This window comes from Pieris napi, chromosome 6, assembly GCF_905475465.1.
Source record: "Pieris napi chromosome 6, ilPieNapi1.2, whole genome shotgun sequence".
Taxonomy (NCBI): domain Eukaryota; kingdom Metazoa; phylum Arthropoda; class Insecta; order Lepidoptera; family Pieridae; genus Pieris; species Pieris napi.
The window spans coordinates 11,578,586-11,603,155 of record NC_062239.1 but is presented as its reverse complement, the minus strand read 5'-3'; the positions used below and the strand labels follow the sequence as shown (position 1 = coordinate 11,603,155).

General features: G+C 33.9%; 4 protein-coding genes across 6 annotated transcripts in view; 2 read left to right on the top strand and 2 right to left on the bottom strand.

Moving 5' to 3' along the window:
* Nucleotides 1-109: 109 nt before the first annotated feature.
* On the top strand, nt 110-11,245 carry LOC125050563 (sister chromatid cohesion protein DCC1). 2 transcript variants are annotated; one of them, XM_047650488.1, is made up of 5 exons: nt 110-261; nt 5,236-5,426; nt 5,702-6,504; nt 7,268-7,431; nt 11,109-11,245. In XM_047650488.1, the coding sequence occupies exons 1-5, from the start codon at nt 251-253 to the stop codon at nt 11,212-11,214; spliced, it is 1,275 nt and encodes a 424-aa protein (XP_047506444.1). In that variant the 5' UTR covers nt 110-250; the 3' UTR covers nt 11,215-11,245. The 2 variants fall into 2 exon arrangements, with proteins under 2 accessions (XP_047506444.1, XP_047506445.1); XM_047650489.1 differs by lacking the exon at nt 110-261 and adding an exon at nt 4,961-5,047.
* LOC125050562 (protein DENND6A) lies at nt 314-2,525 on the top strand. Its single transcript, XM_047650487.1, has one exon. It carries the CDS (start codon nt 566-568, stop codon nt 2,243-2,245), a length of 1,680 nt encoding a protein of 559 aa, XP_047506443.1. The 5' UTR covers nt 314-565; the 3' UTR covers nt 2,246-2,525.
* LOC125050564 (mitochondrial import inner membrane translocase subunit Tim23) lies at nt 3,272-4,802 on the bottom strand. Its single transcript, XM_047650490.1, has 3 exons — nt 4,481-4,802; nt 4,157-4,264; nt 3,272-3,979 (listed from the first exon to the last, which is right to left on the bottom strand). Exons 1-3 carry the CDS (start codon nt 4,695-4,697, stop codon nt 3,720-3,722), a joined length of 585 nt encoding a protein of 194 aa, XP_047506446.1. The 5' UTR covers nt 4,698-4,802; the 3' UTR covers nt 3,272-3,719.
* Nucleotides 11,246-12,556: 1,311 nt separating the features above from the next.
* LOC125050561 (phosphoenolpyruvate carboxykinase [GTP]-like) overlaps nt 12,557-24,570 on the bottom strand; it is a 29,126-nt gene continuing 17,112 nt past the window's right edge. The window contains exons 1-13 of one of the 2 annotated variants that reach the window (XM_047650485.1): nt 23,645-23,832; nt 22,093-22,189; nt 21,171-21,316; nt 19,253-19,437; nt 18,723-18,845; nt 17,786-17,944; nt 17,178-17,281; nt 16,539-16,752; nt 15,513-15,705; nt 14,708-14,906; nt 13,937-14,086; nt 13,364-13,561; nt 12,557-12,941 (exon numbers count right to left, since the gene is read on the bottom strand). In XM_047650485.1, the coding sequence (XP_047506441.1) occupies nt 12,837-12,941; nt 13,364-13,561; nt 13,937-14,086; nt 14,708-14,906; nt 15,513-15,705; nt 16,539-16,752; nt 17,178-17,281; nt 17,786-17,944; nt 18,723-18,845; nt 19,253-19,437; nt 21,171-21,316; nt 22,093-22,189; nt 23,645-23,709 (1,938 nt within the window). In that variant the 5' untranslated portion in view covers nt 23,710-23,832 and the 3' untranslated portion in view covers nt 12,557-12,836. Of the gene's footprint in view, nt 12,942-13,363; nt 13,562-13,936; nt 14,087-14,707; nt 14,907-15,512; nt 15,706-16,538; nt 16,753-17,177; nt 17,282-17,785; nt 17,945-18,722; nt 18,846-19,252; nt 19,438-21,170; nt 21,317-22,092; nt 22,190-23,644; nt 23,833-24,570 lie in introns of those variants that run through there. The other variant, XM_047650486.1, reaches the window with a different exon arrangement.

Sequence of the window (24,570 nt, the reverse complement as noted above, 5' to 3'; positions counted from 1 at the left end):
ATATTAATTTATCCCTAATGGGAAAGGCAAAGGAAATTTGTTCAATAACTATAGTGACACAGAATAATGCACTGTGTATATACTTCACAAAATATAGTTAAATTCTAAAACTGACAAATGACAATTTATTCGAGTATAACGAGGTAAACAAGTAGTGGATAGAAATAGTATACAGTAATTTTAAAAATAAAAAGTTTAAATTCCATTTATAGTGATTGAAATATCTTTAACTTCAAACTCAACTGCAATTATGGATATTTGGTAAGTAAACTAGAGTAAATTTATAATTAATAAGGCCGTTAATTGTTGTAACTTGAAAGTAAATGTAAATGTGCCAATCACCGATTGCGATTCACTCATTGTATTTTCGCGCGCGCAGCCATGTTGACAGAAGAACAGCTGTTATGCGTGCAACAGAAAGTGAAATAGTAGATAATTTAGCGTTTGTTCATACCGTCGTATAAAATAAAAATAATGTTTGATAAAACAAACAATCCTTTAGTCGTAATATATTTTTAAATTTTACTTAACTACATTGGCAATGTTGTAAAATATCATAAACGCAATGGCTTGTGGAAAACAACAACCGGACGACATTTTCGTTTGTGATGAAGAATTTGAAGCGAAATGGAGCAGATTTTCCGACTGGTTGCATTGTATTTGTGTTGTTACATTCGATTTGGAACTGGGGCAGGCTATGGAAAGAGTATATCCGCCTGGTGTGCAATTATCTGATCAAGAGAAATGTAACATTTGTTATTTAGCATTCCCGGATTCAAACTCAGGATGCATGGGTGATACTCAATTTCACGTACGACTGCGTTCACGTGCTCCACTAACACCGCAACAGTTGATTTATAACGAGGACAGTGTTTCTACGCTCCGAGCAGACCCAACGCATTACTGGGGCTTCGTTTATTTTCGTCAAGTCAAGGATTCGACCTTGCCTCGGGGCTACTTCCAAAAGAGCATTATTTTACTTACGCGTTTGCCCTTTATTAACCTGTATTACAAAGTGATACAGCTTATAGCTCCTCGACATTTTGAAGATGGTGAAAGCAGCTTGGAAGCTGCATGCCATGACATAAATAGATGGCCAGAGTTGAATGCGGGTCAAAACGTTCTATTGCCAGTCTTGGGCTCTGTTTTTCAGTCATATATTCCTAATCAGCAAACTGGAAAGGTTACAAGATCAGATATTGTGAAACAAGTGCATTCCCCCAATGTTCCTCACATAATAGTATGTATTCAAGATGTTAATGTTTTTGATGCTCTATCAAGTTTAATATCTCACCTGCATTTACTATGGGAGCTTGTATTGACTGCAGAACCCATAGTTGTTATGGCCAGCTCACCAACAGAATGTTCAGCTTTAGTCCAAGCATTGACCTACTTGATACAGCCTCTTCCATATTCGGCAGAATACCGACCTTACTTTACAATACATGATAGTGAATTTAAGGAATTTACTAGAAAACAGTTCAACCCACCTTATGTAATATTAGGTGTGACAAATCCATTTTTCACTAAGACATTGCAGCACTGGCCGCATACAATCAAACTAGGTGATTCAACCCCTGTTAAAACTAAGTTGAGGAAACTAGGAAGTATTAAACATTTAGATTCTGCACCAGGGGTATACACTCAGTACAAACCTTATTTAGAGAAAGATAAGGCAATTATCAAGAAGTTGCATAATGGAATAAGGACAGACCGTCCTTCTGAAGTTCAGACAGCAATGGTTAAAAGGCATTTACTAGAACTAACACAAAGCTTTATGATCCCACTCGAACGTTATATGGCATCCCTCATGCCATTGCAGAAAAACATATCTCCGTTTAGATCACCTCCAGTACCTAATCCATTTAATCCAGAAGATTTCTTCACATCTCTGCAGCAAGCAGGTCCTCAATTGACATCTGGCATTAAAGGTGACTGGATAGGATTATATAAAAATTTTTTTAGGACACCAAACTTTAGCACCTGGTTTCATGAGCGTCATAGTGATTTAACAAATAAATTACAAGCTTTGCAATTAGAAGCCTTAGCAGAAAGTGACTTAAAAGAATGGTCAGTTGGAAAGAAAGAGGTTGAAATTGTTGACATGATACTTAAACTGCGTGATGTGTTAAAAAATAATCCACCAGTAGCAGACAACACACGAACATTACTGGCTCGGAGGTTAGATGATTTAAATTGTGTTCTTCAAGATGATATGAAGGCTATTTTAAGTGCGGCAACGTGACACACATCTTGCTGCACCTCGGAACTGCGAGAGTGCAGCATTCATCTACGGCTCTCGTTTATTGCTTCATGTGTATAGTCCAGCCAAAGTTAAGGACAGTGCAATTATTCACAATAATAATTAGATCCCAGCGTAAAAATATTTTTAATTAGATACTCAAATAGATTTATGTGGAGGTATTTAGAATTATCTACTACAAATTTAGTTGATATGAGAATTACTTTAATTATATTGATGTTAGTTCTAAAATGATGCCAATTTATTTGTACAACAATAAATTTAAAAAATGTGTTAATTTAATTAGGCCAAACTTAATAACAGTTTAGTGTGCTTAGTGAACAAATATGATATTCTTATGAGGTCAAAAATTCTCAATTTCACTATAGCGTGTTATAGAGAAATATATTTTATACAGCACTGTGCAATTATATTTTTACTCTTAATGTAAGTTAAATATTCCTGGTATATTCTATAAAATATTTGTTTGTATAACATTTACAGTTACATTTTCTACTACCGTTAATTACATAACTGGTACACCGGTACATATACATAGTTGGAAATGTAACTTGAGACAAAACTTCAGAAAAAAGAATTACAAACTGTAGCATCATTTTTTAAAGGTAACTAATGTAATGTATATGTAAAAGATCTTATGGAATAGTGCACTGAAGAATGTTTATTTAAGTATCATTTGCTCAATCATTAACAGATGGATCAAAACTTTTTCTCTCCACTATTTTAGTGTTAATGCTATAAATATCATGTAAGAGGAATAATTATTTTAGTCTTAATTATATATCTAAAATACACAACAATATGACATGCATTATTCTGCCTAAATATGGCTGTAGCTTAGTCTGAAAATTTTAGCTACTTCCATGTATTCTATGTGTTAATTATGTTCAACCTAAAAAAATAAGTTTAACCAGCCATAATAACTAAGTTATTGACCAGTGAATGTTTACCGAAAATTATTTCACTACAAGAATGAACTATAATGTAATTTTAAATAATAAAATGCTGTCAATTTTTAATAAATTCTTTTATTATCTATTTGTGCTACCTGTACCAATATGGAACATATGATCGGTTCAGGTGATAAAAATGATCTAGCAAGCTTTGACATGGAGCAAACAAGTCATCAACTTGACAGATCTCAGAGTGCCAATTAAAATAACTTAAATTAACAGTCTATGTACAGAATTCACAAGATAGGTAGAGTTGTTTATAAATGTACACAATGGTATACAATTTAATACCTTGATCTAACAGTTATAGAAATGTAAGTCGAGTTAAGGAACAATAGAATAATTTTTAATTAATATAATATATAAGATTTTAAAAATATGAGTGACTTATACAATTAGAATATACTTGTGAAACAATTGCATAACATCATTTACTTACATTTTTTTTAAATTATCTTTACTACATTTATAAACAACAATCTCTGGGTTCTATTACAACTAAATCACATTTTTATATATCTAGCTTTGCTCCATATATTATCATTATCAGTGAGGAGGGTGTAAAGGCCTGCTAATGTAAGCCCTGCAGCTGCTCCTAAGCCCATTGAGCGCAAACCAGCAGTACTTTTATATAAAACACCTGTAGCTGTGGCAGCTATAAAGGTATTTGCGGTATCTTCTTGGTCCCTAATCCAAGTTACACCCAGGGCTATACTTGAATAAAATGAAGCTAATATGCCTAGGGTACAGCCAGTTGTTGTGCCTGAAACAGATTTTAGTTTTGAGCAACAAAAAATATTTAGCATATTTGTAATTAGAATTAATAGAATTGAAAGGCAATTTCAAGACCTTAGCAATTTGAGAGATAATATAATCTCTATAATCATATAACTCAATTAGTTTTACCAAAATATTAATTATTTAGTATAAAAAGACAAACCTTGCTTCATTACGTAGTTTATAAGCTGTGTTCTTCTTACTTTGCCAATTTGTCCAGCTAATGTTGTCGCTCTTAATCCTTTGTAAAGACCAGCCATGCCTCCCAAACCTGAAAGGAAAATTTAATTAATATACAAAGGAGTATGATTGACAGAAAATTTATGATGAGAAAATCATTATCCAAAACAAAGATAGAATAAGTTTTTAGTAGTTGTATTTGATATTACACAATTCCAGCATACTGAAAACTAAGTAATCAATAACAAAAGTTATGTAAAGTCAATGTTTGAGGTTATGTTCACACTGCATATAATTCATAGCTTACCTGATCCAGTCATGAAAGACATTCCAATGATTGGTAAAGCTACGTTTGATCTTCGTGCTGTTGAGGCCATATGGCTCTCATCGGGATATAGAAACTCTGGTTGCATTTTAGGTATGTAGTTGGGATCAAAGTTTAAATAGGGAGAAAGATTTGCACTGGCCTGATTATTTTGGCTTTCATTTTTATTAATCGGTAATATATCTCCAAATAAAGACATTTTCGTTGTTTAATTCACTAAAATTAAACAAAACTGTATTCGTTCGTGATGTTGAAATCACGCAGAAATTTATCGTGAAGAACTGTCAAATAGAATGTCACAAATATAATATTTGAATCTCAGAGTGAGAGATGTCATCGTTGTATTATTGTCTATTATTTTTTATTGTCAAGGAGCTTTGTCCTAATGACAGCCGAGGGTTGCCAAATAAATATTCCTTGAAATTTAAAAATCTAAAAATGCCCTCCAAAAGGGAAGGGTTAAGTTGCTTGTTCGTCAGCATCATGCGTTATATTTTTGTCCCAATACATTGTAGAATTCCCGAAGTATCGAAATGCATTGCATTATTGGTAAAGTCGGGGGTGTCGGTTTAATTTTCTAAATAGCCGACTCCTTGAACGGTTTTTTTGAGTTTTTTTATTTACAAAACAGATGTATAATTCTTTCCTCATTATTAAGGAAATAATTAGAAGAACTTTTATTTTGTAATAAAGTTGTTAGATTTTATCTTATGACCAATAATATTTGATTTCTACAGTGAAGAGAGGACCCCTGAAGACGTCCGCAAAGTAATAAAAACTGCGAAGTTACACGAATCCGAACTAACAGAAATTACCCAGATTCTTAGATTTCCAGACACCAGCCAATGCAATAATAACTTAAGGCTTATGCTATTAGATAATAATATATTAAAAAATATAGAAGAGGGCAATCCCATTGTATTTAAAGGTATTGTTTACACGTATTAAATATGTAGTTTATTTATTTTCAAGCAAATAAAAAGTCAGTCTAATCCAAAATCATGATTGTTTTGCTTGAAATCAAACCCTGCGGGGAAAACGCATTGAATACTCACTTATATTTTGAGCAATTAAGCCATGAAGTCTATTAGTATTATTTTAATATAGCATACTAAATTAAAATAGTTGTGATATTTGTATAATAAGTATTTAAAAGTTCCTAAACAAGGTTTGGAAATTTGTATGAATAAATTATATTTTCAGGGGATCCAGATGAGAATGTGGTACTATGTACAGATGATAAAACCTACGACGTCAAAGAAGCAGAGACATCTAACAGCTTTTTACTCGTACCCAACCTACTTTTCGCGGTTTCCACAGGTCTCGACGAAACAATCGCAAATAATTCTATGGAAGATTCTGATTCATCTTTCGAAAGATCCAATACTAGTTTGAACATATCCAACGATTCTGATGATAAACCACCCAGAAAAATTGTTAATAAAGACATTGTTAACACATTCTTCACTTATTACGAATTGAAACCTTGTAAACCGCGTCTTTCAAAACTCTCGAAGCTTCTAGAAAGTACTACATTTCAGGGTTTAGAACTCGAATATAAAATTGATAAATCGAAATTGCTAGATTATAATGCGATTTTGGATAAGGTCCAGGCGTCTCGTGTAGAATTGGATGAGGAATTGACAAATATACAAGCGATAGAGGTCGATGGGTATTATAGGTTGTTAGAATTTGATTATGAATTTCGGGTCCTTTCGTACATGTTGGACCTCATTGAAGAGAATTCCTGGCCTTTGGACAGAGTATCTAAAGAAGTCACATTGGAAAGCTTAAAAGATTTGGCTCCGATGTGTGTTTTGGAAGCCATGTTTGGATTTTACACACTGAAAAGTGCTGAAGAAATGGGCGTCCAATACTATAGGTATAAAGAGGATAAAGTATGTAGATTTTTAGCAAGAGTTCTCTTAAGAAGTGCGGGTAGATTCAATTTGTTTGAGTTTATGCAAGCATGGAGCGATTCGGTACCAGAAGGAATGACAACAAACGTATGTATTATATTTTAATGTGTTTATTTAAAATGTGCGTGCGTACAAAGTACACATGTCAGAACTTAAACTTCTTTGGCAAGCTAATTTTTAAGTCTTGTTCATATTTATACAAATCTAAAACTTTAGATTTCCGAGACTTAGAGGGCTCAAAAAGGAAGATATGTTTGTAATTTAATTGTCATTAAAATATTAAGTGTCGAAAATGATTACAAATAATTTTTTTTTTTCAATAGTAAAAACACGGCATTTTAATTAAAATTTGTCATTTGAGATTTCAATAAATTATTTTGCATAAAATATGAAATGCTAATATTTAATAAATTCTCTTTACAAAGTTTTAATATTAAAAATACAATTTCTATAAGTTAATTCACTCTTCTCACTCTCTCTCAATCGGTCTCAATCGCTCTCAATCGCTCTCTCCCTTTTCTTTGATATAAACGCTGCTAATCTTCGTGAGGTCTGTAAAAATTTTACCCTCATGCGCCTAAAGAAGTTTCACTTCAAAGAGTTTAATGCGAAATAGACATAGGGTTTGGACCCTAGTTCAACCGCGCAATTCTTACTTAAGAAAACACAGATAGGAACTTTCTTATCACCATACCCTTCGACTATTCCACATCACATGGAACAAAAATATATAGGAAAATGTCATCGCCGTTGGACATCGGAATCAACCCATCCTTTTGTTTGATTTACGATCTTCAAGTTATTTTTTTCTTATCAAGTTATGTAACACAAAAATGATATATTTTTTTAGGAGTCACTTCTATCGGGCATAGCCTTAATAGACAAAAATGTCACTCCGCAAGTAATTTGGGGTTTCTCCGAGAATGAACTGCCGGAAGATATCAATGAGAGGTTCAGGATTTTATTCCACACAAAACCCAAGTGGACGGTTGACGAAATATCTCCATACATACAGTAAGTTACCTGGTTTTTCACTTGCACTTACACTCGTCGCATATAACACAGTAGACTGACAACTCGATGCCTCCAATTAACACTACTCTAACTCGAAATTCGTAGGTTTACAGGAGAAGCAATTGAATGAAAAAACTTGATAAAATCTTTATTATTACAGACATATTTATGATTTTTTTAATGTGACTAGCTGATTTACTCTTGCTTCAAACCCCATTAATAAAATATTGTTAATCTTTTTGGTTTTAAAGTTAGCACCAGTTAGCGGAATGTAACAGGTAAAACTCCAGTTCAAGATGAGAATACATTCCGCTAACTCACACTTGGCGGAATATATTAGGAAATGTTAGATAATACAGAAAAATAAATGAAATCCTATGAATAATAAAAAACAATATATTAGTTATGTCAAAAATCGAATTTGTAACTTGTTTACATTATTTTATCCAATATTTTCTCCTAATAACACCGATTTATATCAATTTATAGAAGTTGGAGTTTTGTAGTTTGGAATAAAAAGAAAATCCTCTGCCGTATTACAAGCTGCTAATAAATATATAGCGTAATGTAACTCATAGTGTGTATGGACTTAGCGTTTTGTATTAGTAGATATCAAAGAAAAACTGGATTTTATCCAACTATTTTTGTTTTAAAATAGACAATTAAAACATGTACCTAATATTTATAATACTTCTGAAAAACATTGTAAAAATTGTATTCTAATTATGTAGCAGGAATGTATAAAATATGGAAACAAAGTTTACTTTAAATAGATATTTATTTATTTTGATTATAAATATTTATATATGTCTTTTTAACACATTACGTACAGAGGTAAGAATATAATTATTAATTTAACTTAAAACTTCTAGAAATGAATATTCTTATACAATAAATCACAGTACGAACTTAATATAAAGAGATGTTGAGGTCAAGCAAGAAGCCATTGACATTTTGTACTATTATAATTATAAAATAAAAATTAAAAGTTCAGTTCAAACTTTAATTGTTTACGTAACTACAAGTATTTTTTCCGGCCCCGTCTAGGACCCAATTTTTTAAAGGATTCAATCTGCTGCCTTTCTTCATCACCTAAGCTATATTTATAACTCGGAACTCCTTGACTATCTGGAGAAGCTTCGATCTCTTTTATTTTATTCCAAGAAACTTTAACATTACTAAAGTTCTTGGTCAAATTTTTTGCAACAATGCCTTTTTTAAAGCTTATAATAGTAGTTTTCGCTTATAATAGTAAATACTGATATTTCCATGCGGTGCGCTTAACACTTTCTGGAAATCGAAAACAGTGCATGCTTTTTTGTTGTCATTACCAGCTTTTAATTTGTTTTCCAGCTTTAGCATTCGAGCATATTCCTTCTCCTTCTGATGTTTTTCGTATATTTGGAGTTGCTCGTCAGTAACTGCAGGTGTGTTCTTAAATTGATGGCAGAGGTCACATTGATCTTTTTTAGGAACATGAAAGCCAATCTTTATATTATAATTTACTATATCTTTATATTGCCTTACAGTCTGCACTTTACTTTTATAACCATTTTCTGTACACCATTCTGAATACATGTTAAATATTTTTGAAAATGATAATGAGGGATCTAAATATTTGATGGTTGAATTTTTATAACATAGTAAGATTCCATCGGTGCAAAAGAATTAACATTATCTTTTAGATAATTTTGTTTCATTTCGTCTGTAACTACTTACGGTGATGTTTATGGTGAACTCCGCCATCAAAAAAAGTATCAAAATCAGTTGATTCTTGGTTTTTTTGTCCCTACAAAAAAAATAAAGTATAAACAAAATCGTTACTTATGGAAAAAGTATTCAGGAACATATTTTTACATACTTTTTTAATGCTACTTTGTTTGTTTGTTTTGTTTGATTTAATTGGAAGATGGTAATGCAAAGTGTGTAATCGACGAACGTGTACATTTTCAAGATTCGTACAAAGTTTTTTACTTTTCTTAAAATAATTTTGCGCGTATTTCTTCAGTGAAAGTCATATAACAATTCAAACGACAACTGTTAGCACAACTTCCTTTCATCTGTCTTGCTTTTTTACAGACCCTCTCTTAGAAATATATTGCTGTCCCAAATTACATAAACGTTTTCTTTTTGTAGTTACCCAGTCTTCTATATATACGTTGCGCTTACGCCCCGTGTCAGATCTTATCTTTGATTTTCTTTTACTTTTTGGGGTACTGGTCTCATTTCCTAAAGAAAAGGATTCATTGGACATCAAAGACGTAGCAACAGATAGAGGATTCACATCTAACTCTGAATTTTGTTCATTTGAAATTGTACGCAGAGGTGTGTCAGTTGTTAAATCTTCTTCGGAACCATTTCCCTGTATTAGTGTAAAGTCTTTAACAGTTGTCGACTGCTCTAAAGTGTCATCAACGTTGTCAGAACAATCACTAAAGTTACAATAAGGTGAAGGCATTGGAGTACGTTCAATAACATATTCACCATTTTCTGCGCCACATGAAATAAGGGGGTTTTTAAGTCTTCGTTGTTGTCTGGTCCATAGTTTTCTACGAACGGACTGTGTAGTCAGTATTATCGGAGATGGTTTTTGAATAACAAAAACTAAATTAGGAGAATAAGGTTTCATCGGTGAATCGTATGTTCACGTCCTTTATGATCTGGCTACGGGTATATTTTCACTTCACTATTAGCTAATTAACACATAAAAAGTGCACAAACGGGCGAAACACCGCTAACTGTCAATGTCGACGAGAATTCCCCGCGCGTCACCCCGCCAATCTTAGTTGGCGGAATATATCTCGCGGGCCGCTGCCGTGCCTGCAGCATACACTCCGCTATATTGAGATAGTAGTTTGTCTACCACACGATTGCTGGAAGTACATATACTTAGCGTTATGTAAATCTCAAAACTTTTTTGTTTCTCATGATATTTTTACAAAATTCGGTGGACTTAATCCTTATAAAATAGTTAATCAAATTACGTGAAAAACGAAATTTTCAATTTTTTGAGTTAGAGTAGTGTTAATTGGAGGCATCGAACTGATAACACCTCTAGTTTTAAATATAAATTTCTAAACAATCTTATGAATAAAATATGAAAAATCGTTGCATACAATTATAGACTCACGTTGGTATTGAAAATTCGGTGTAGTGGTATAGACTATACGGTATAGTGGTCTTACGGCCGCTGTTGTAACGGGTTGGATTTAGAAATACGTCGCCTGAATTTGATGTTACTGATTATGTAGGGGGACCTTGATTGGAAGTCCAAGTAATTTTGGCTGCCGGAGTTGCGTCTAAGTATAAAAAAAATGAAGTATAATTTTGTATATTGTATTGAAATTCGTTAAACGAAACGTACATTTTATACGCTGCATTTCACGTCGCGCCGGAGCTGTCCAAAAAAACTATTATAAATTATTTTTTAAATAACTGTTTCCGGCGCGTGAAAGTGTTTGGGGGTGATAACTCTACACCTCTTTCTAACCACCTTTTTCTTAATGTAGGAACGTTTTTGACTTTTTTGATTTTTTTTTTTCAATTTGTAGTAACTACATATTTTAATCTCTTATACAGACTAATACTAACATTTAGGTTTAACTAAAGTATCTACTCATTGATTAATCTCTATTTATTAAGTAAATTATCTCTCAAAAGTTTTATTATTTTTAAAGGTCATATGCTACAGAGAAGCTGAACGTCAACGCTTTGCTGACGAAACATGCACGTGCGTCCACCCAAGATGGCGTCCGTGTATTCTCCGCCAAACACATGAATTAAGCTGTCTAGAAAAATAAATAAAATTTCTTAATTTTAGTTTTATTTCTACCTATTTATGATTAAATGAATGAAAAAATGATAGAACTTCCTAATTATAATACATTTAAGACATGTAACGGCGTTGATTAAATATGTTTTTAAAACGCCTTATTGATAAATAATTAGTAAAGGTTTGTTTTACCACGAAAATTTTCACACTAAAGGGTTACCCTTATTATTTTTTGTGAGGAGGCGCACCATTTCTATAGTCTATATTAATTACTCTATGACATATTTAAAGTTTTTCTCTTGTCGCTGCTTTCGCTTGGGCGTTTAGCGCCATTCATAATATACTTTTATTTGTTATGGGGCGTTCCCACGGAGCGTTAATCACGATTCACGACAGTCAACTACGCTAGTCAACTGTCGTTCGTGACACTCACGAAAGTGTGAATTGATGAAACGTTCACATGGTTGGGGGATTTCGTGCCGTTCACGCTTCGTGTTTCGACTTAGTTTATTTATATTTATTATTTATTTTTGATTTTTGATATAACTTCTTTTGGTCCAAATCCAGGAATATTTAATTCATGACTTATTCTCTTAGCTGCGGCGGCACGTAAATCTCTATCACGGTATTCCTCCAAACTTGGATCATATAACACCTTTTCCATAGAATATAACTCCAAAAAACGCGTAGTTTCACTGTCGTTAAACTTAATTCCACGTTGTTGTGACGACATCTTGGCTTCACGAACGGTATATCACGACTGAAAATCAAACACGTTTGATCTATCCACGCTTGTGTCGTGCGCCGTTCCTCACGAAAGCAAGTTTAACGCCTATGCGTTCACACAGAAGTGTATTTCACGAAAGCGTGGTTGACTGTCGTGATTAACGCCTCGTGGGAACGCCCCATAAGGTTCATTCTCAATTTATGACAATCATATCATATCGTGTCGAACTATTCACATTCTTAAATAGGATGAGAGAGAGAGAGAGAGAGTGATGAAAGAGATGCTACTATGTGAAGTTTTTATTTCTTGTTTTTAAATCGCAACCATGCAATTGTTTTATATACTACTAACAATAGACCAACTAAATGCGAATACTTTTTATCAAATGTTCTGCATATTAGGTCTCTATCAAAAATTACAGTTCTTATTGTTACATTTACTAGATTTTTGTATATAAAAGGATGGCTTCAAGTGCTTAGGAAATTCCCTGAATACAGATGAATCTTTCAAATAATTTGCAAGATTGCTTTTGTGCATTGTTATATCGTCTTGTCACTGTTATGTTAACGTGTGATTGTAGTTTAAATAAAGCTATATTATGTGATTAGTTAGTAATTAAAACATTGTTTTCATTTAAAATAAGTTTATTTATAGAAGTCTTATATCTAAAATTTATTTCTTAATCTAACACAGCCACATAATTCGTAATTTTGCCAGATAAGAAAAGACTAGAGATCTGTTAAAATACAAAAAAATATTCTTGTTAATAATATAATATAGAATACAATAAACATGGAAGTATTATAAATATTAATATGTGACGACGTAGTTGTAGTTACTGGATTTGGGCTGATTAATTATATTTTATCGTTGCATATAAACTTGTCTTTGGTATCGCAATATTGTCTATGATTTTTGAATGTTTTTCTTGAGTGTCATCAGTTGGTCCCACATTTCATTCGGTAAATCTTCACCCACTTCTTCCTTAAAGTATTTTTCTATCGCGTCAGCCTGTAAAAATATGTTTATGTAAATAATATTTCCAGTCGTAATTTATTTATTTACAATAGCTTGCCAATGTCGGTACACTGATACTTAAGGAAAATAAAATATAAAATTTAGTGTGACGAGCACTTATAGGCAAACATAACAAACACGAAAACAATACATCGAAATCATAAAACTAAAGGAAAATCGATTTCAAATATGGAACTTTAGGCTTTTCATTTGACTTCGATTTTAACAGCTAAGTATATGCATTTTTTATATGTATAAAGCATACAACATGTTCTGTTAGATATAAATATAAAAATCAAACCGCTAAGATTAATTTATCAAAAAATCTATTCAAACTCTCCTTACAGATCCATTTAGTATATTATTTCTCTTATTTGTATTATGTGCTAATAGGATGGACAAACAAATGAACCTACCTCTTGCAACCAGAAGTCCTTGGGAATGTTGAACAATTCGTTCATATTGATGTCGCCAAGGTCGCTACAGTCAAGAGCTCCGGGTTTTGGCACGAAGCCTAATGGTGTCTCCACGTGACACTGCTCATCATCACATCTACGCAAAACCCAGTCCAAAACGCGGGAGTTCTCACCGAAGCCAGGCCATAGGAATTTACCCTATACATAAAAAATATATTTAGAAACTCCAGACATTGGCCTGATTTTGTAATAATTAGTTTAATTACCGTTGACAACTTTTGATGGTATAAAAAAAACCTTTTTCGGTTTGGGCCTCAGATTTCTGTATCTGTTTCATGATATAGATCTAAAAGACAAGTAGGTGATCAGCCTCCTGTGCTTGACACACGCTGTCGAATGGGTCTATGGCAAGCCGGTTTCATCACGATGTTTTCCTTCACCGTTCGAGCGAATGTTAAACGCGAAGAAAACACATAGACAGAATGTCCATTGGTGGACTAAGCCAACAGCCTTTGATGGTATAATTTTTTGAAATTTTGACAATTAAATACTTATTAAACTATTTGGATATACCTGTTGGTCTTTCCTGAACCAGTTAACGTGGAAGATCTTAGGCATCTGGCGACCAGCTTGCGGCATCGACAGCCAATGTTGGAGATACTCGCCAAAGTTGTAACCAAAGAATGGCCGCATTGCGAACGGATCGTGCATTACAACTTTTCCCTGCAATTAATCAGAATATTGTCAAAGATCTTAAAATTATAATTATGGTGTCTGGTGAATGATTAAAAAAGGAATAATTATTGTTTCTTTTTAATCTAATATATAAAATTCTCGTGTCACAATGTTCGTTCCGAAACGACCGATTCATATGAAATTTTGTATGCTTATTCTACTCTTTCAAATCCCTAAGTGATAAGGGGTGTGTCCACACCAAATATTTTATTTTTATTTTTTAGACAGTTTTTTTGTTTTTATTTTCTTATGATACAGCATACAAAAATACATACAACCCTTAATTGTCACCTCTCGACGATCAGCCCTTATTTTGTATATTAAAAACTATACTTGAACTCTGAGGTTTATTGTATTATTATTGTTTATTAATTCTCTAAACAACCTAAAAAAAATTCATTCCGGAAAACCGAACAGTCTCTGGGGTAGCATAGCAAAATGTTCCATGTTGGTATGTACTAAAAGGCTTAGTAAAATCACATTAAGAAGAAACGAAGTTCGTTAGTTTATTAAAAGTCCAGTTTGGTTTTTAAAGTTATAAAACGACATCTGGCAATGTTCCAAAAACAGTGTTTAGAAAACACCAAAACATTTGAAGGCTTAACTCACAGCATATTCAGCAGCTGCAGTCGACTCCGATCTCATGGAAGCCCCGAGGAAGACTCCATGAGCCCAGTCCCGGGCTTCGACAACTAGTGGAACACCCGCAGGGCGCCGCCCGCCCAACAATATCGCAGATATCGGTACACCTTCCGCACTCTCCCAATCTCCATCTATCATCGGACAATTGGCCGCCGGTGTGCAGAATCTGAAGACAAATAATTATATCAGAAAATTTAAAAGTGTGTAAAGTGCTCTTTTCTAATTAAAAATATCGCAAATTCTTTAAACTGTTTGGTATTCAAATTGATGTAATTCTTTTTTTATAAAGTTGTTTATCGTTCATTAAAACCTAAACATAATAATCAAATATACAGTATTTACAAATTTCTTAACCTACAGTAATAAACAGAAAATTAAAACAAATTTAAAAAGTTTGGTCCTCGTAGCAGTGTACTTTTAACGCTGGCAGCATTTCCTCGCTGTATTGCGATATTTATTCGTTGAGCGAGGAAAGCACCTGATTTAATTACTTTTATTATTTTATATACTAGCTGACCCCCCTTATCCCTTAGGGGTATGAAAAATAGTAGCCGAATCTCAGACCTACTGAATATGCATATAAAATTTGATAAAAATCAGTCAAGCCGTTTCAGATTAGTATGGTAACTAACATTGTGACACGAGAATTTTATACATAAGATTATTATATAGGGTAATATATTGTATGTATAATTATAGGAGAACTAAATAAATGTTTACTTTTGTGGTACTCTTATTTTGTATTTCTATTATGTCTTATCGATTATAATACCTTGAGTTTGGATGCGCAGCTGGCGTCTTCTTGGTTTGATCCCAAGCCTGTCCTTTCCAATCTGTAATACCTTCAGGGGCCGCTCCCATTCCCTCCCACCACACACCACCATCTTTAGTCTCCGCGACATTCGTGAATACTGTGTCTTTGAATACTGACTCCATGGCAATTGGGTTCGTTGACGCCGATGTACCTACAAAATAATTGTATTCTTTAAAGGCATCATCATCATAATGATGATATGATGATGAAGAAAAATTATTCTCTCCGTTTATTGTAATGTTTTCGTTTCGTTTTTTGTATTAATTATATTTATTTTTAACTCTTTAGCTTATAAGGAATTTAAATTTTTGAAGTTTTACTTCTTTAGACGCGTTATGAAAGATTGATGAGAGTGAAATTTTACGATGCGCGCGCACCGTGACACAAAATTAACAGAATGAAGTTATCTTATTATGTAATTTATGTTACACTTAATGTAGGAGCATAATAATAAATATTTAATTTTTCAAATGTAAAATGAACTTTATTGACTATAATGACTCCTTTTCCAGTCTTTGATTATTTAATTGTAATTAATTATTTGCATGCAATCAAAAACTATTTTTAATAATGCAAAAGAAGTATAACTTCTTATGCGCATACATAAGTACACGCACCCTTTTTTACTGTGGTACAAATAAACTTAACCTTGTACCCATCAGGCACCAAGGTTAAACCCATTAGCGGTTTTCTGTACTTTTAGTTTATATATTAAGCAGTGTTGACCTAATGGGTGTGCACCAATGGACCAATGGACTTTCTATGTTCGCATTTAACATTCGAACGGCGAAGGAAAACATCGTGAGGAAACCGACTTGCCTTAGAAGCAAAAAGTCGACGGCATGTGTCAGGTGGCTGATTACCTATTAGATTGCCAAAAGATCATGAAACAGATAGAGAACTCTGTGGCCAGAATCTAAAGAGGTTGTAGCTCCACTGGTTTATTTTATATATAGCAATAAAAAGTAAATGAAGAATATTTACCTGGGGCAACACCGAAGAACCCGTTCTCAGGATTAATAGCTCTCAATACGCCGTTCTTGTCAAACTTCATCCAGGCAATATCATCACCCACACACTCCACCTTGTACCCCGGCAGGGTTGGAGTCATCATTGCCAAATTCGTCTTCCCACATGCCGAGGGGAATGCTGCAGCGATGTACCGCTTACGACCTTTCGGATCGGTGACTCCAACGATCTAGACAAGCAAAAGTTTTATAATAATTTACCAAAAACATTTAACTTCCTACTAGAGTTTTAAAAATCGGTATGCTTTTGTAAAAAATCTATTATTTTATTAATTATTCGGTCAAATAATGAATATTATTTGGGTAATGTAATGATATCTCTTTAACTCCGTAATTCATAATGTAATACGTAAATTCTATGAAAAACTCTACCTTTTGAAATTAATTTGCACGCCATATGCCAAGCTATTGTACCACTATAACATTTTAGTACCATGTACATTCTTGCAAATAACTTATTATTATAATAAAATATATTATTTGTGCCCAGTGAAACTGAATTATAATCGGGAAATCTTTTGGTTTAAATGATGTTCAAGTTTAAGTTAAATCCATACAATTAATTATGAATCATATTAAGACAATTAATAATTACCAGCATATGTTCAGCCAGCCATCCTTCTCGGCGCGCTATAACAGAGCCCAGCCGCAGAGCGAAGCACTTCTTACCCAAAAGACTGTTGCCTCCGTAGCCACTACCTATAACAACATATATATATGTTGATATCTGCGTTCCTGATTATAAGCTTTCATAAAAAATGGGCCGAAATTCCCAGTGGCTATAGTCGAGAAGTTGTTTGTACCCTTTGCGCCTGTTATGCCGACCTTCCACTGCGAGCGGAATGGACCCATTACGGATTTGACGGCTCATTGGTCTAGTGGTTAGTACCCCTGACTGCGAATCCATGGGTCCCGGGTTCGATCCCCGGCTGAGACAAACATCGATGTGATAGGTTGCCCAAGACCTAAGCACAACACCAAATGCTCATCACATCACATAGATAGATAGACATATAAATATGTATTTATATGTCTATCTATCTATATGTATGTATATCCGTTGCCTAGTACCCATAACACAAGCTTCACCAGCTTAGCATATGGGACTAGGTCAATTGGTGTGAATTGTCCAATCATAAATAAAAAAAACGGACTCCGCTATACTCGTAACAATAATTCCATTACTGACGCTGTAAAACTTACCATAACTAACTATCTCATTGTCAGCTGGTCGATGAAGGATGATAGTTCTAGCAGGGTCGCAGGGCCATCCTATGGTGCCTGATGACGCAGACCGTCCCACTGAGTGGAGACAGCGCACAAAGTGTTCGTCCTTACGAAGAGCTTCTAACACAGCGGCACCTGGGAAATTAAGCATTTGAATGGTTTAAAATAAATATTATTGTTTGATCTTGAGCAGTTACGACTAAACATGTGTTTTACTGTAAAATTAATATTAAAATAACTTTATTTATATTGGTAACCAAGTACACTTATGATCGTCAACAGAAAAGATTTTAAATTGATTCTAAATTTGCATTTACGAAAAAAAATTAAAAAGGTGGGAGCTTGTAGTTTATTGTTTATCAGAATGCCAAATCATAAAATGACTGCTTCACGACTGATTTGAGAGCGACCGCCGATGCGAAAACCGCTGTGTGAGTTCGAAAAGTGAGTTACAGAATCGCAGGGCTGTTCGCAAGTCAAGGGCGTAGAGCAAGAAGAAGTGGCAAGAAACTCTCCGCCACTCTTTTTAATCGCGAAGTTCATTATAAGCCGCTTAAATATGACATATAATCATATATAAAACATATATAAAACGTAGAAAGGTTCCTCTGCCCGATATATTTGATTTTCTTTTATAGAACAGTAGGCAAATGGGAAGAAGGGCACTCTCAACGCCAGAGGGCTCGCGAGTGCATTGCCGGCCTTTAAAAATTCATACGCTTTTTTCTTGAAGACCCTAAGTCGAATGGGTTGGGAAATACTTCAGTGGGCAGCTGGTTCATAGTAGTGGCGGCAAAAACTGCCTTACATAACGCTCAGTTGTGGAACGGTGGATGTCGAGGTGATACGGGTGGTATTTTGTATTCTGCCTCAACGTTCGATGATGAAACTGATGATATGATCATATACATACCGATTCTGGTCATGACCCTCATGGAGTAGGCGACATAAGGCGAGTCGGTAACTTCCACACCAATTTTAGAGAGTGGAGACCCAACTGGACCCATTGAGAAGGGTATTACATACATTGTGCGACCTGGAATGATATTTTTTTTAATCCGACACCAATTTGATGTATAAATCTAATTCAAAAAGGATTAAAGAATTCCATTCACCTGGATTTTTAAGACATACTACAATAAAACTTCTTTAGTAAAAAGAGACAGTCACATAAATTCATAAGATTTAACGTGGGAGAAAATGAGATAGAAAGCACTACACAGCGTATAAACTTTAAATTGTGTGTGTATTTGATAATTTTCTGAATTTAAAAAAAACATAGATGTGAAAAAATTCAAAGTGATATTAATTTAATTCAATTACAAAATTAGATTAAATTTATCAATTTTATTTACATATTATTTATTATAAAAACTTTTTGATGTGAAAACTTCTTACTACACATGAGTACAATTTTGATAATTAAAAAGGAGGGCAACTTACCTCTCATACATCCTGGGAAACGTTCTGCAACGGCTTTCTCATAGTCGGGCAGTGGAATATAGTTTCCTAACGCGCTCTTCTGGCCTGCGCGTGCGATTGGAACTACGTCACGCTCGCGCTCCGCACAAATAAAAGTACGGGACTCCACTCTAGCAACATCAGCTGGATCCGTGCGAGCCAACCAGCTATGTAAACGAAGGTATCTTTTAGGTAATTACTTTTTTGGTTTATCAAAACATAAACATAACAATCAAATCAGTGGCGTAACTATACCATCTGGGGCCCGTGGCAATTCTTTTGATGGGGCCCTATCAGTAAAAATCGTCCCTACTCAGTTTAATTTTAATAACATTCGAGATTTTCAGCTCAATTACACGTTGTATATGTCCCACTAATGGTCATAGGCCTCCTCTCTTAGGCGAGAGGGAATGGTCTGTAGTCTCCACGGTAGCCCAATGCGTATTGAAGACTTCACATTCATCTATAGAACATAATATCTCTTGGGGCTCGTGGCATTTTGCCAGCCCTACCCACTGAATCAAATATTACTATTTTCTTTACATAATATAGTAATAATAAAAAATTAAAACAAATTTAAAAAGTTTAGTCCCTGTGGCAGTGTACGTTTAACGCTATATACTTATTCGTTGAGCGAGGAAAGCACCAGCTCGGGGGTCACCGGTACTATCTAGTATCTACCAGGCGCCCACAAAATGAAATAATTATTCTAAAGATATCAAAAGGTGACTTATTTTTCAACTCTGAGAATCTAAACAATGATTTGCACATTCTGAGATCAAGGCCCAAGATCAATTGTCCTATATGTAGTTACATACTTGGCGAGCAACCCAAGTGTTCTTGAAGAACTCGGGTTCTTTGACTTAGGGGATATGCGTGGCATAGGCCAAGGTTGTTTGCGATACCAATGGCCAGAACCAGTGTCGCACAGATCCCCGTTAACAAAGACGTTGCGCTTACTGAATGCTGTCTCCGACACTATCGACATCTTTATATGTTCCCAGAATGAGTTCACAGTGTATCTTATATATTACATATGTCTTTTTTTGAAGTTATCGTATTCACTTTGTACTGTAAGTATTTTTGTGAATAAATAAACTAATAGTTGACGGTTCTCAAACGAGATTAAGGGTCTGTTTCACAATGTATGCATAAAGTACCAAATAGCTATGCAATACATTATTTGGAAGATAAATTGTGCTATTGACACTTCATCGGACTCATAACTTATGATGGACTTTATGTGACGAATAGCGCTATCTGACAGTCGCGAAACGCAACAATAGTGTTTATCCTACCAACAAGTAATAAATAGCTAATTTGAAACTTATGTAGATCCGTGCATTGTGAAAGATTTGATTAAGGGAATCGATTATGATTTTTAATTTGATATATAGCCGTAGCATGTAAAACAACCTCAAAGTTTGAAAGGACCTAGATCGAAAACAACCCATTCATCTCTAAATGTAAAAATGTAAAAATTTAGTATTAGGTAATTAATTGCTTTTAAACAAAGAACAGTTAGTAACAAGTATTTTTAGATTTCTCAAATAATTCGATCGGGAAAACAAAAACATTTCAAGTGTACACCGTTCCAAGAGGAATGTCGAATACAATATTTTATATATATCTACTGTACATATGTACTGTATACTTATGTTGTGAACTGTATATATACTACGTTTTAGTATCACGTTATTCTAAGTTCCAACAAGTGCTAAAGAAATTAAAAGGCCTATTTCAGACTTTGGTTTTATATCACGACGTGGCCTTTCTATTAATTTCAGACAATTTAATAAAATTAATTTTGAAATCCTTATCGGTTTTAGAAAGACTTGCAGATCTATTAATTTAAATAAACACAATGTGTATCCCAGGACACACACATATATTTACTTACCAGTTATCATACTTGGGCAGCGGTTTCAGTGTACCCTGAGTTTGCATCAAAGCCACCAACGCGTTGGCTTCAGCTTCGGAGCCATCACAAATGTGCACATGATCTGGTTCGCACAAAGCAGCACTTCGCTCGATGAAGGCTCGGACCTGTGGTGATAAAATCATTAGCTAATGAAGCTAAAAAGCTCTTTTTCAGAGCGCAAAATGAGAAGAACTAAAAAACATTAGGGCCGTTTAATATATAAATGTTAAACTATTCAAATGAAGTTGGCTTATAGCTTAGGCATTTTGTTCCTAGTGTTGTGTATAGTGGCTTCAGCGTGCAACTCTCATCCCTGAGGTCGTAGGTTCGATCCCCAGCTGTGTACCAATTGACTTTCTTTCTATGTGTGCATTTAACAACAACATAACGGTGAAGGAAGACATCGTAAGGAAACCGGCTTGCCTTAGACCCAAAAAAACGACTGCGTGTGTCAGGCACAGGAGGCTGTACACCTACTTGTCTATTAGATTTACACAGATACAGAAATCTGAGACCTAAAAAGGTTGTAGCGCCACTGATTTATTTATTTATTTTTGTTCCCAGATATCACAATGAGGGAGAGCTTTGGTCCCAACTTTTTATTCGTTTTGACGATTGTTCTTTATACGAAAGTAGATTAGAGACCTAGATTTTTGAATATAATACATACTCGTTAAATGTTTTACTACACTATTAATTGCGTGTATAGAAAAACGGGTAACACTGTGTTTTATAAACAATATGTATAATATATGTGGCACTGTATTTTATCCTTTTAACATCGACCTAGTGGTAACAGTATTCGAGTCGAGACTCACTGCTAAACATGACTCTCGTATGTTATAAGTTTCCAAGTATGCAGTTAAATCTGGACTCTGAAAGAAATATCTCAAAGACATACCTTCGGTGTTAAAGCGGCAACTTGAGGGCTTAGCTTGTTACCACGAAGAGCTGTCTGGTGAGCAGCTCGACTGCAGTTCACAGCTACCTGGGCGAATCTGGTAAAAAACATAAAATTAAATAATATATAGTATTTAATGGCGACAAGACGCACTTTTGTATAAGCACACAACATTACAAATAGTTCAGACACAAAATAAGAAGATTGTAAATTTCTCGGTTAATACAAATGAAAATAACATTTCTTGTAACGCTCCCATAAATAGAATTAATTACCAGTGTAATGATTTATTTTCTCAATTTGACGCTTTTAATAAAATAAAAATTATATAAATTATAATGTAAATAGTTGCACACACTGTCACACACACACATAAACACATACGTTCGCACAGACACACCAATATATTTTATAAGTATAATTTTTAGTTCATGGTAATTCTTTGTATTTATGGTTTTGTAATTTTCGATTTTTTGTAATTTTATTTAAAAAAATGCAACAATTAGTTTATTTTTGGTTTTAACTATATTTAAATCTCAATTAAAAAAAAATAATTGAGGCAAAATACCTACCGTAATTAATATTTGAAATAGAAAAAACACAATACACTATTGAAAAATTATCGTATATTCACGTAATAATTCTAATAAAATAATTACAATTTAACTATAATCTGAAGATTTATCGAACGATAATCTCGTTAATCATTTTAAAGTAATTGTTATTTCGAGGCCATTAATTGATAGTGTTATTAACAGGATTTAATTAAAATATGTATTCAATAATTACGAAATGAACCATCATTAAGAAAGTGACATTAATGAGTATAAAGGATTAAATAAATTATTACGGGCCTCATAGCCTAGCGGTCTTATTAAGTGGCAGCTAGGTGAGGGGTACCGGGTTCGATTCCCGGTTCGAGGGCAAGTTTTAATTTAATTTAAATTTGTTCTCGGCCTTTGGGAGGGTTGTGCGGTACCGGGCGAGTGCCTAAACCGTACATGGAGGTCGAATTTGTAAAGACAAGCACGAATTATAAAAAATCCTATACTTGACGCTGGCTAATGCACAAATCGTACCAGAGCCATAAAAAAAAATATTATATTTTCTTCTAACGAAAGGAGTCCGCCAAAATTAGAATGAACTTTTTTAAATTTGGAATTAGCTAAATATAACCACAGACGTACGCGGTACGAGTCTTGGTATACCTCGAATACAGACAATAACATCTCACAGAACAGAGGTCTTTAGTCTGGAAGTTATTTGTTTAAAAACATTTTAAATAAAATTACGTAAATGGTTCACATAATAGAGAAATACCTATTGAACATGACCATGATTATGAGTTTGATTTAGAGCTTCAACATTTTAGACCGGATTTCGAAAGATATTAAAGAAACAGTCTCAAATTTCATCACTAAAAAACATTTTCAAACAGACAGATAATTATATACCAACAGGCAGGAGACATGAAGGGAAGACTGCCAGAATCGCGAGCGCGTTGCAGGCTTTTAGGAATCGGGACACCTTTTAATAATTTAAAAACACTTACTCAGCCGTCTTCCTTATGTAGTCTTCGGGGATAGTTTTGAAGTGCAACATTTTTAAAAATTTCATTAATAATAAATATTTAATTAATAATTAATTTAATTTTCAAATTGTATCGCTAAAACTGAATAAGAATATGAGCCACTTATAAAACTTTATTCTATCACCCATTTAATGGGATTTCAAATGTGGAATGAAAATGTTACTTGTGCGCGCGCGCTTTTAACAAAGAGTTGATAGTAGCCGCGCTGTGATTGGTCGAATTTGCGGGCGGGTCACTGACGTCAAGGCAACGCGTCATGCCGACGTTACATGAATCAAAACAAATAAGATCTAATGTTTGTCGATTGTTTGTTATTGATTTAAACAAACTGTTTTTCAATTTGTACCGTTTAATTACAACTTACGTGGTCATATACGTCATATGCGTCTTAATTCTTGTCTCCTACATTGAGAAAAATGCGATTTCTTATTCATTATTATTTTCAGATTATTACACGAATTTGTCAAAGGTACACACAATAATTGGATATTTACGGCAGTTCTCATAATGTATTTGTAAACATGTTAGGAAAAGAAATCTTTCGCTTGTTGTTCTAAAACGTAAGCTGGAAGTGACGTTGGCAAATGAATTTTAATTTTGCTTAGTTTTGATTACGTAATAATAATAAATAAAATACTAAAAACTTTATTTATGACAGAAATATGGTTGTGACAATATTGATCTGCTATTCCCCACACTTGGGGACCCCTTTTATACTATGTTACGAATTACGATACTATAAAAAAATATGCACATTGTTTTCCATTTTCGCGAAAGAAGTATGCAGTTACAGAATGCTACCTTAACAATAGTTGTATACAAAAATAGTACTGGATAGATTTTGTTTAATATTTTAACCAAAAGTAATGTAATAGGGCTAGATATTT